General features: G+C 45.9%; 1 protein-coding gene across 2 annotated transcripts in view; it reads right to left on the bottom strand.

The window, feature by feature from the left end:
* Positions 1–12,711, bottom strand: part of LRRC1 (leucine rich repeat containing 1) — a 129,842-nt gene extending 117,131 nt beyond the window's left edge. The window contains exons 1-2 of one of the 2 annotated variants that reach the window (XM_063632655.1): positions 12,233–12,711; positions 11,434–12,113 (exon numbers count right to left, since the gene is read on the bottom strand). In XM_063632655.1, coding sequence (XP_063488725.1) covers positions 11,434–11,592 — 159 coding nt within the window. In that variant the 5' untranslated portion in view covers positions 11,593–12,113; positions 12,233–12,711. Of the gene's footprint in view, positions 1–11,433; positions 12,201–12,232 lie in introns of those variants that run through there. The other variant, XM_055263583.2, reaches the window with a different exon arrangement.
* Between the last annotated feature and the right edge of the window lie 307 nt (positions 12,712–13,018).

Here is a 13,018-nt window from a genome sequence, read left to right as displayed (position 1 = left end):
GTGAATGTTTTAACCAACGAAAATCTGCTGATCTTTTTTCCTTAATTGGTTCTGGGAATCAACAACTGACCACAGGAGGGTAAGTGTTTGGAACAGCTTTTCCTTATTATCAAATCCTTGATTATAATGATTAAGCCTAGATTTGTGGTTCTACTAAACCTCATGAAGCAATCTCACGGAGTATGTGCACAACTGTAGCACCACTCATCAAAGGTTCACTCTGGGACATCAAGTCATAAAATTAGCATCAGAGAGGGTCAACACACAGAGGGACTTTGCTGACAACACTCAGGTAAGGAAACTGAGGCTCAAGAGAGTATGTGATCCGCCCAGGGTCACAATGCTAGTGTTGGACAGGACCAGGACAAGAACCCAGCGCTGACACCCAGGCCAGTGCTGTTTCCACTCCATCATGGTGCCACCCATACACACAAGGACTATAGACTGCCCGGTTCTTCTTGGTGTCATGTTCAAGCTCTCCCTCACAGGTCTGGTTCAAAGCCATTACTAAATCCACTCCCCAAAAGGGCTGAAAACTTCCCCCAAGATGCCCTTCAAACATGCATTCAATGTCTGCTCTGCACCAACCACCCTATTAAGCAGCAGGAATGCAAAGAAAAGATGTGTAGCTTTAAGAAACTTGCTTTGATGAGGGACAGAGACAATTACAAAAACACAACAATGAAGTCAGAAGTGTCTCCAGAGACCACAGAGAAGATGGGAGGGCTTCCGGGAGGAATGCTAGCTCCGGAGCTCTGTCCAGTTGGATGAGGAGCAGTGAGACAGGCAAAGAAGTGGGAAGAGTACTTCACCATAGGCGGAACTACAAAAACGAAGACTAGGAAGCATGAAACAATACGTCAGCAACTAAGGGCAGCTAATGGGCTGAAACACAAGGCTGAGGGAAGGTGAGGTGGCAAGGGTAGGCGGAGCACGGAATGCTGCCAGACTGTATCCTGCAGGTGCGGGGAAGCCACCACAGCAGGCAATCCCTGTCGCATTTGTGTCTTAGAAAGATCACTCTGACCAAGTATTGAGAAAGGATTTGAAGGAAGCACAAATGAAGGAGTGTGGGCCTCTACCACAAAAGTCAGTATTGATAACAATGATCAAACTGTAGCGGGTACTTTCTATCTCCCAGATACTGTTCTCAGCACTGTCTACAGAGTAACACATTTAACTTTCACACAACTTCATGAGGTAGGGACTATTATTACCTTCTTTTTACAGATGAGTAAACTGAAGTACAATGAAAGACTAGTTGCCTATCCAAGGTGTCACCATGAAGAGGACAATCTCCTAACAACTACGCATACTTCATCTTCAAGTAAGAGGATCTGGTCTGAATGGAGACTTCAGCAGAAGAGACTGAGGTGGGGGTGCTGATCCATGCAGTCATCACAAGTTAATGACCAAGCTTTGTGTCCCCAAACATCCTGCACACCACCCTGCCCTCTCGCTCCAGAAAGAGAACCAAGGCAACCCAGAGTAAGAATCTATGCTCCAAACACAGCATATGTCACCTCACAAAAGCTCCCTGTCTGCAATGCCCTCCTCCCTCCCCAGCCTGTCTAAGCCTGGCAGCAGTGAAAGCCGGAGTCCTGCTTTTCTACACCTCAAATGCAACAAGCCTCTGACAAGGGCCCACAGCACAGCAACTCTTGGCATGCACGTTCATGTGGCAAGTATTAGATATTAGTCGTCCAAAGATCTGGCACAAATACCTGCTCAACTGACTAAAGCCTACCCGAGGCCTTTTCCAGACCTACGGAAAAGAATTGCACTCAAGAATAATGCGCACAGAGATAAAAAGAAAAAAAAAAAAAAGACAGCCTCTAGGCCTATTTTTCAAGATCTCACAAGGATCACAGGACTTGGGTGTCAAGAATCGGAAATGTGCAGCCCATGTCTTTATTTTCCTTTAATACATCACTTTACCTCTCTAGACTTTAGCTTTTTAGGTGCAAAACGACAGATTAGATTTGTATAATCTCTAGGCCTCCATCCAACTCTGACTAAAAAACTGAAAATCTAGCAATATTTTGTAAAGTACATATCCATTGATCCAGCAAATATGCTTCTTGAAATGTATCTTAAAGAAACATTTGCACAGGTATACAAAGTAATAAATACAAGAACTTTTAATCCAGCATGGCTCATCATTGCAAAGAATTAGAAACTATTTAAATATCCAATAATAGGAGAAGAGTTAAAAAATAAATAACAGTGCTATATCCAATACAATGAAATACTACAGCACTCGCAGTAATGCTATAATACTTCTATATACATCGACACGAAAAACGTCCAAGATATGGTGTTAAGTAAAAAGAACAAGCAGCAAAACAATTTATATAGTGGGAGTCCTATTTTTGTTTTAATAACAACAAATACATGCTGATATATGAAGAAGAAAAAAATCTATAAGAATACATCCTAAAAACAAAGGGAATTTTAAATATCTTCACCACAAATAATATGTGAGGTGATGGGTATTTTATGTAGACTGATTTGATCATCCCACAACGTATACATGTATCAAAACATTATGTTATACCATATACATGTATACAATTATTTGTCAATTAAAAATAAAATTAAAAATTTTAATAAAATCAAATTGTTAATGGATGATATCATTTCAAGGAAATCAAGTGACTCTTCTTTCTTTTTTGTTCTTTGGATTATTTTAAGCATCCAACACACACTACTCTCATAATAAGATAAACACAAGACAACCATAGCCAAGGTCATTTGCACTAATAACATGAGCCTCGAAGGCATTTATTCAGCATCTTCCAGATCAAGTCAAGCAGTCAGAACCCATATCACATCCTGAGAGGTTTGAAGCCCCTTTCTGGCCCTCACAACTGCTCATTTGACTCAGGCACCTGGTTCTCACCACAAGCCAGTGGACGGCCCTCCTGATTATCTCTTCCCAAGAAGTGGGGGTGGACTGCGGAAAGAAAGGTGACTATGGTGGCCAGATGGACAGAGTCCTCTCCGTTCAGCCACACAATCAAGGAGTCAGTCTGGAACATGCTGTAATTAGGTGTAACACCACCTTCCACTCACCACATGACAAATCCATTCCGTGGGGTTTTTAGAGACAAAAACACCAAATTTCTTCCAACTGAGTCAACTTCCCTGAAATCTAAACATTATAGTCTAGATCAAAATAACGAGGAGGGAAAAATTTTAAGTATTACATCTTATTTTAGGAGTCCAAGGTATTTTACACTATACACACACACACACACACACACCCCCTATTAGATCTTCTAAAATACCACATGCAATAGTAAATTACCATTCCATTCCCGTCCACTAAATCATACCCAAGAGAAAGTTAATGGATAGAAGAAGTTTCTCCTATGCATTTAGGAAGATCTGGCCCATGGTCTCATCACCCCTCAGAACTATCTTATGAAGCAGAGGGCAAACATTTCTAGCCCTGCATTCCGGGTAGAGTCCTAAAATAGGTGAACTTGCCCTAGACTTCAGTAAGCACAGTGAGAAGCCTGCAGCACTCACTGGATCCTCACCCAAAAAGAACGCGACACCTCATTCCACGGCATAGCAAGACCATGTCTGGGATCTGTCATCATCGCAAAGAAATGTTTACACTGCTATTTCTGATACTCTTGTGTAAATCTCAAGAGTGGCTTACCCCTAAAATCTCAAGTCTGTGGTAAAGGGTCCGTTTTAAGGAAATCTCAAGTACCTGTTTGTTACAGTACAGAAGATGCAAAATTCTGGCAACGGGGGAAATTCACTGGAAGCCTGTGAGGTGGAGTCAAAGTGCTCCCTTTCCGCTGGGAGCCCCAGGAAAAGGGAACTGGGGGTTGTGGAAGCAGGCTCACTTTGCTGTTTTACCATACTAAAAGCATGACTCTATCTTTGTCAACTCTCACAAAGTTTCATTAAGCAAATGGTTTGTTTTTCTCAAGGACTTGAGCTACTTTTTAAAAAGATATACAAGCAATGAGTTTCAAGTTACTCTAGAATCATAAATATTCTCCAAGTATGTGTCTTTGAAAGCATCCTCTACTCCAGCACAGGACGATGAAACTAAAATTCATAGTATAGAACCAGCATAAATATACATTCATATTACTCAGAAAACTAGAACCCACAGGGTTACCAGGGTCACTGCTGGTACATTTTTATAAATTTAATGATCACGTTCATCTAAACAAAACGAAAAATAAGCAAACTCTTCCTACCCATAACACATCTGGCTGTCCATCTTCCTCCCAAGCCAATGCCTACTACAAAACTTGCCAGGTTTTGGTGAGCATCTTACAAGGGCACCCCACAATCAAGGAAAATATGTCTACAGAAGGGAGGACAATGCTTTGTATTTGACATCCCACAAATTCATGAAGCACTTTGGATGGGTCAGCACAACACAAGGTGGCATAGTGGAAAGAGCAGCAGATAGGAAGGGAGAGGCTCACAGTGGTAAAAACTTTAATGACACCATCTCCCAGAGCATCCCACTGGTACTCTGTCTTTTCCTCTGACCTAAACCACTGCAACGAGCCCCTGCCTGGTCTCCTGGACTCTATTCTCTCCTCTACCCCAGAATGATCTTTCTAGAAACAAAGATCTTTCCATACTTCACCTCTGCATAGACACCTTCCCTGAGGTTCCTCTGCCTACAGGGCAGAGTTCATCTCCTTAGCTGTCACGGCATTCTGCAGAAGCTCTTCACACCGCCATGCCTCCTTGCTCCCAGGCGGGCAGTACAGCATACCAGTAAATGCACACATGTTGCAGGAGTTTCATGCTTGCTCCAGAACTAACCTTGACCAAGGCTTTTAAGCTTTTTAAGTAAGTTTTTTATGACTCAGTTTCTGCATTTGCCAAGCTGAAATCATAATGGCTACAGTGGGCTGTTATTCCATTTTAAGAGAAATTATTTATGTAGAGCACTTAATACAATGCTTAAAACTCAGTTAAACCTCAATAAGCAGTGACAATTATAATTATTATTAGTACATCACAGAAACTCACTAAATGTTTCTTAATTGAAGAGACTCTAATCTCCACTAACCCATTATAATTATTATTAATATGTCACAGATACTCACTAAATGTTTCTTAATCAGAGACTCTAATCTCCACTAACCCCAGACAAATGACAACTTCTCTGGGTCTCAGTTTTCTCACTTTTAAGTATGAGAGGTGAAGAGAGGCATGGGGTGAGGGGTGGGGGACTAACACAGAAAACAATTAAATGCTAAATTGTGTGATAGTAACAGGGTATCTGAGAAATGACAACTGTTTCCCTCGCTTGAGAAATGGATAGATCGGCACTATAAAGCAGAAATATTCCTTTGGACCCCCTTTCCCCTAAGCATTGACTTAAATTACATTTATTATAATGTTATTGAAGTATGTCCAAACATAAAACTAGGTTATGTCTTCTCTGCACTTTAGCTCTTATAAAACTATAAGGTAAACACTTTTTAAATCTGGTAAAAACACATAAAAGAAAGCTCAATATTAATTTAACATGGCAGATAACAATGATACAATTCTGCAGACACTGTATGGCTGCTTGTGATGTATTAAATACAACAGTAGCATGGAGGAGGTAGCCTGCATTCACATTCTGCTTGCTGACACCAATGTGCGCTGTGACCCCTTCAACTACCCAACACTTTTGTCTAACAAACTGCCATGAAACCTTTGTCCATACAACTTCCAGCCATCTTCTGACACCAACAAACCATTTCTGTAATAAGTTCACATCTGTTCCTCCCCCATTAGCTAGAGACAATTAAAGGAATGCTCAAACACAGTCAATAAAGTCTGTTGGCACTGCTCATTTATAAGGTCATCAAGATGTCACAGAATCTGTGATTTAAAAAAAAATGTATTATTGGCCAAGCACAGTGGCTCACGCCTGTAATCCCAGCATTTTGGGAGGCTGAGGCGGACAGATCACTTGAGGTCAGGAGTTTGAGACCAGCCTAGCCAACATAGTGAAACCCCGTCTCTACTAAAAATACAAAAATTAGCTGGGCGTGGTGGCACACGCCTGTAATCCCAGCTACTCAGGGGGCTGAGACAGGAGAATCGCTTGAACCCAGGAGGTAGAGGTTGCAATGAGCCAAGACTGCATCACTACACTCCAGCCTGGGCGACAGAGTGAGATTCCATCTAAAAAAAAAAGTATTATTGAAAAGAATATTAAAAATGTAATTCTGGTTTTAAAAAATAACTCCCAGGAAAATGTCTTCAAACTCCAGTTTAAGAAACATTATTTTGGCCAGGCATGGTGACTCACGCCTGTGATCCCAGAACTTTAGGAGACGGAGGCGGGCAGATCCCTTGAGGTCAGGAGTTCAAGACCAGCTTGCCCAACATGGTGAAACCCCGTCTCTACTAAAAATACAAAAATTAGCTGGGTGTGGTGGCGTGTGCCTGTAATCCCAGCTTACTCGAGAGGCTGAGGCAGGAGAATCACTTGAACCAGGAGATGGAGGTTGCAGTGAGCTGAGATCGCACCACTGCACTCAAGCCTGGGTAGAGAGACTTCGTCTCAAAAAAAAGAAAAAAAGAAACATTATTTTAAAATAAATGGATCTTGCCACAGTATCCAGAAAGATGTTAGACATCTGAGATCTAACTCTGTGCTGACATTTTTAGTGCTTTACACACAGTCTTTAATAACTCTATAACCCTATAGAGTAGGTAGCACCCAAGGAAACAGAGGCTTGAACAGAGTCTTCAAGTGTTGGGGCAGCATTTTGAACTATCTGAATCCAGCACCTCTGCTCTCTGCCCTTTCAAGACAAGCCCTAAAGAGCCTCAGCAGAAGACAAACAACCAGCAACGGACAACATAAATCCAGATGAAGCCAACCAGATGGGAGTGAGCGACTGAGAGAGAATAGGTGGCATTGTGAAAACAGAAATGGCAGGACTTTAGGAGATGGAGGCGGGCAGATCACTTGAGGTCAGGAGTGCAACAAAATGGAGAGAAGAAGGAAGGATCAGAGGTAAGTCCTTGGACCTTTGAGATGGAAAGAATGGCTGCCCTGCCCCCTAGAAATGGAACTTCTGGGAAAAGCAGTCAGTTTGCAATATGAAACCTAAATTAAAACATGGTTGGTTTAAGGCAAAAGGGACTTACCACAAGTGGAGATGGATATTCCCTTAACAGATCACAGCTGGATATATTAAACTTTAAGTCATGTTCATAGAAAATATGTTTACAATGCATGAAGATTCTTTCAAAGATAAGGCAATCAAAGGTGTCCAGCACAGAAGAGATGGAAAACAAAAAATGGCAAGACAAGGACACTGGATTCTGAAAGAAGACTTTGTGTCAACAATAGCTTCACTAGATTGGTGTACAAAAGTCTGACCACAGGAAGGGGAATTATGACGGCTAAGAAACAGGGCCCATCTACCCATGTTAGGACTTACTGACGCATCTTTGTGCCCACTATGTACTAAATACTGTCCTAGGTCCAGCCGTGAAGACCTCTGCACTCACAGAGCTTATGTCTTAGTTAGGGAGAGAGACAAAGAACAAGAAAGCAAGTATATGGTCTGGAGTTAGGTAATGATATGTGCTCTAAAGGACAGGAAAAAATAAAGCAGAATATGAGAAAGAATGATGTAGGGGGCAGGTATCTGAGATAATGCCATCTGGCAATCAACAAAAGATCAACTGAACTCTTAGGAGGTGGCAAGGTGAAATTCAATTTTTTAAAGCTATGAAGGCTTTAGTATATTCATTTAAAATATGTGCTGCCTATTACTACATGAAGCGCTATATTGGTGCTGGAGATTACAGGAAAACACATGCATTTGAAGGTATCTGAGAACTGGTGCACACTGAGGAGAAAACCGATGGCATGTGAAAGGCTGAGGAAGTACAGAGGGGAAGCCAAGGTTCCTGCAGGGCAAGTAAGACAAAAGTGTCACTCTATGAATGACCTTTTCTTCTGAAGTTGCTTCCAACTTGAATATCCTGACTATATTAGAAAAGGAGAGATGCTGGAGCAGTGATGTGCTTAAGGGAAGTGAAAGAAGCAGAGGGAGGAAGATTTTTATAAGATTCGGCAACATTCATTCAACAGATAAATAACTGTTTATTGAGCAAGACCTATCGGGTGCCACAAGGGTGAAATTCTGTGATGAACAAAGGTAAGGCCAGGAGCGGTGGCTCACGCCTGTAATCCCAGCACTTTGGGAGGCCGAGGTGGGTGGGTCACGAGGTCAGGAGATTGAGACCATCCTGGCTAACATGGTGAAACCCTGTCTCTACTAAAAATACTAAAAAATTAGCCGGGTGTGGTGGTGGGCACCTGTAGTCCCAGCTACTCGGGAGGCTGAGGCAGGAGAATGGTGTGAACCCAGAAGGCGGAGCTTGCAGTGAGCCGAGATGGTGCCACTGCACTCCAGCCTGGGCGACAAGAGTGAGACTCCATCTCAAAAAATAAATAAATAAAAAATAAACGAAGGTAAGCAAAAACACACAGTCATCTCAAGAAGGTTACAGTGAGGCTGCCTTTGTTAGCACAGAGCCAAAAAGGATCAAACTGCGGGTAGTGGGGGAGAAGTAGGTGGATGCAAAAAGGATGGTGAGGCTGTCACCCAACTGGAACCAAACTGAAGATGAGGGATCTGATGCAAAAGGTTAAAAGATTAGGGAAGTAACCATCAAGTCCATAGCTTAGGAGTAGTTTAACTGTGGTGTCCTTTCCACCCCACACTAACTACATCTGGATTAAAATCATCTGCTTCCTCCCAAAGATGTGAATCATGCCTCCTTTAATCTCCATATTCCCAATAACTTGCAAATAATGGAGTCTCAATAAATGCTTGGCTAAGGCCAAGTTATAATGACATGAGTAAAACAGGAGAGACTAAATAAACATTTGATGGGTGTGAGAAGCAGGATAGAAGATTCCTGCTATGTGTCCAAAGCAATTGTATTTGGCTGACATCTGAATGAACCAGACCCACCAGCAACTGCATCTAACTCACTGGATAGCCCTGAGAAAGCCACCTCAATTCTGAATCTGAACTTGTAAAAGGAAGATATTGGCGCAAACCAGAGGTTGCAGGCCTTTCAGTGGAAAGAAGGTGGCTGTTATTACACTGAAGCCTGGAGAGAGTGCATCTTTGCTGCCCTGGTAAGGGGTACCGGCTTCCCCTTAAGCTGTGCTTCCAAACAAATTATAGAGAGGAGAACATACAGCTGGTATGGGCACCAAAATAAGGACCTTTGAGGCTTGTGAACAAAAGATACCCGCTTGTGATGTGGCAGGTAAGGAGACAGGGGTTTGGAGCAGGAGCAGCAGAGACCAGTGGTAATAAGTTATACAGATCTCAGAGGTGAGACAACAGATAGCCCAAGGAAAGAATGGAAGGCATGGAACAGGTATCTGTTTTCAAGGTGGTTCTTATGTCTAGCATGTAAACACCCAGGCACCAAGACACACAATAAGTCAGGGAGAAGTAGATTTTACACAACCTAAAACCTTTAATACTAATTTAAGAGCTGTTAGAGCAATAATAATCCATTAGCAACATCACCTGTAACCATTGAAAAGCTTGTTTATTTACCGTATTTACAGAGTGTCATCAGACTATATTTTGAGCTTCTGACAAGTTTCCATTTAGGATCACAGACCTGACATTTCGGCTTGGCATGGGAAATTATGTAATTTCCCATGCCAAGCTGAATTCCCCAACATTACAGGAAAACCCACAAACCCTGCAGAAGGGAGTGAAAAGCCAATCCAGTCAAAGGAAATCTTCCAGTTCTACAAAACAAAACAAACAAACAAATACCACAAAGAGCAATGAATCATTTCTAGTGAATAACTTTTCACTCTATCTTCAATAATGTCATCCTGAAACCCCTGAAAACTATTAAATTACATATTCTGTATTCCTGGTGATATCACTGCCTAACATTACACAACTTAAAGCAGTGAGTGAGCTGACGACTGGTAAGTGAAATATTCAAGGACGTGAAAGGCCAGAAAAAAATCATGTGTTTGAAAATGACTGCAAAATAATAAACGCCTGAGGGAACTTGATGGCTTTGCTGCTTCTAAGCTAAATAAAGCCTGGGGGGCTTCGCAAGGGTCCTAGTGAGGATAATCTCTATGATTACACAGAGCAAACATCCAATCAATTCCACATGAACCCAGGAAAGTTAATCCAAGAACACCACCACTTAAAATACTGAGAAAAACACACAGTTCTGATTGTTTAAATGCTCCATCAGCGCTGGAGAACGTATCAGGTCATTTTAATAAGTCAGAACATTTGACCAGTGTTTCTGTGACAATGATTTGGCTTGTGTTAACTAAAGGGCAAGCAAGAAGTTTGCGTTCCAACGCTCAGGCCTTAAACAGGTCCGATACCCGACTCCCAGCAGTCTCCCTACTTCCTGCACACCTTTGGATTATTGCACACTGACTTCCTGCACACACCTGGGTTTGAGACACCTTCCCTCTGAGGGGTTACTCTAGCTAAGTTCCCGAGGCAAGCTTGAAGGAAGTTCGCTGTACCCCTACTCTCGGTCAAGGCACCATCAGCACATGTCGCTTGACAAGTTCGGCGGCAATGGAGTGATCAATTGACATAAACAACTCTGAAGAGATAACGCATCACTGCAAGGAGAGAAAGTCAGCAGGACGAACTGTGCCCGCTCCGGGAAAGGCGGCTGCAAGGCTGGCCCGCGGGCAGAGCCTCTGCTGACGTTCACCGCAGCTCCCACCACGCAACAGGTCCACGCAGGCAGGGCCCGGGCGGCCGGCATCTGGGCACCTGCCCCCAGCGCTCCAGGCAGGCCCAGCTCTCCCTTGCCCCCATCCCGCGTCCACCCCCGCAGCCACCGCAGGCCAGCCGGCCAAGCCCACCCGCGATAAAGCACGGGGCACATTCCTCCCAAGATGCCGAGATAGTGCGGCCCGCTTGAGCGCTGCCCAGGTCACAAGGTCCTCCGGGACATGCCTCGACCAAAGGAGAGGCGCGCCCGGCCCTTGGTGGGGGAACGACCCCGGGGAGTGGAGGGGGGCGGGATGCGGTGCTCTGTAGCTTCCAGATGGAAACAGCCCGAATCACTCGGCTTCTCACCTGCCCGGGCACAAGTGCCAGGTGTCAGTACCTAGCATGGATCTAAGTTACTTAACAGTCCAGAACGTTTCTCCAACAGCACGAGCCCCAGTGATTACGAGGAAAATATCCGGTCACTTTGAATAAAATGAAAAGGAACTTTTACTGGGAAAGGATGGAAGTAAAGAGACAGGGGGAGAAAGAAGCAGGTGAATGCATAAAAGAGGGAAGGTTCCTTCACGCCGGACCCGGAGGTGGAAGAGGGGACGAGAGAGGAGGGGAGCGGAAGGGACAGCAGACGAGCCGGCAGAGCGCGCAGGTGAGGCCGGACCCTTACCTCGGGCAGCTCGCGGAGCTGGTTGGCGTCCAGCAGCAGCTCCTCCAGGCTCCGGGCATAGCGGTAGATCTCCTCGGGGACGTAGACCAGCGAGCAGTGGCGCTTGTCGATGCTCTCCACATGACGGTTGCACCGCCACAGGGGGATGCAGTGGAACATCGCCGCCCCCGCCGCTGCCTAGCCAGGTCCCGAGCGGCGGAGACCCGGGTTCCGAGCCCGCTCTGCCCGGCGGCTCCGCTCAGCCCGCTGCCCTCTCTGCGCTCGTTGTTGGCTCTTGGGTTCGCTCGCTTCTCGCGCCGAGCTTCGCGGTCGGAAGCGCTTCAAGGAACCTCGAGCGGGAGCCCCTGAACCGTCCCTGCACCCCCGCCCGCCAGCCGGTGCCTCCCCTCCCACCCTCCAGTCGCCGTCGCCGCCCCCGCCGCCGCGCGGAGCTTCCTACTCGCAGCCGCCGCGCGGACTGAGCATGCGCGCCAGTGGGTGCGCGCCGAGGGCGTTTCCCGGCCGGAGGGATGCTCCGCTCCGGGTTTTCCCGGCGACCTGGATGCGGAGAGGGTCTACTGACCTGTGGACCCGCTGCTGGCCGTCTGCTTACTCCAGCAGGGACGGGGGCGCATCGAGTCGTTCGAGGAAGGCAGACTGTGAAAGGACTTGGGGCAAAGATGAGGCGGAGTAGAGGCGGCCTGAGCAGAGCAGAACAACTTTGATATTTAGTTTTATTTAACTCGCAGTCCTCTCCTTGCTCCCCTTCCCCAAAACAACTTTCTCTTCCGGGGTCAGACAGGACCGCCCCGAAGCGTACCTTACGCGCCGGGGGCGCCAGGCGCTACGGGATTCGGTGTAGTTTTGAGGCGTTTGCACCGCCCTCGCTGCTGCTTTCGTGGCTGCCCGTGTGCCCGCTGCTCACGGCTGCCCCAGAAGTGTGAGCGAGCCGCGCCCGGCCCCTGCCCTGCCCTCTGGTCCTCGGGCACCGCCTGCAGGCTTTGTAACTTCGGAGCACATCCCCGGTGATCATGGTTTATGCAGTGAGTGACAGTAAATCCTCCTCCCTGTGCCACCAAAGGCATAGGAGTCTGAGAGTCTGCAAGATTCTCATAGATGTGGTTGCACCCGGCCAGGAGCCCAACTGCAGAAATAAGCAGGCAAAAGCGAGTTTCTGAGCCAGTTCCAGCCCGGCCCAGATGTTGGCCCCTGACAACTAGCTGGGGCTCGTGCGGAGGGAGGAGCGAGGGAAGACGGACAGATCGAGGCTGCCAGGTGAGCATCCTCCATACAGCTCCTGCTTTTCTGCTACAACCCCGGTCCCGTCCAACCCGGATGACTGGGGAGGCTCACTGTTGGGTTATAACCACCATTCCCTCGCCCCGACTCATTCCTGCGGACCACGGCCGGAATCCTGAACTGCCCCTCTTTGCCTGTAACTGTTTGCAACACAGTCCCCATCTCCGAATAACCAAATTTTCTCCTTTAATGGAGGGTTGCTCAAGTCAAGGTCAATCACAATGATGAATCATTTCCTTGGGGGCTCCTCTGATTCCCCACCCGGCCGCCCCTTCGTTCCACACTTTCCCTTTCAAGCATACTCAAA

The sequence above is a fragment of the Symphalangus syndactylus genome, chromosome 23, assembly GCF_028878055.3.
Source record: "Symphalangus syndactylus isolate Jambi chromosome 23, NHGRI_mSymSyn1-v2.1_pri, whole genome shotgun sequence".
In the NCBI taxonomy this organism is placed as follows: domain Eukaryota; kingdom Metazoa; phylum Chordata; class Mammalia; order Primates; family Hylobatidae; genus Symphalangus; species Symphalangus syndactylus.
Note: the sequence above shows the minus strand (reverse complement) of the source record. Positions and strands in the feature narration are given on the sequence as shown.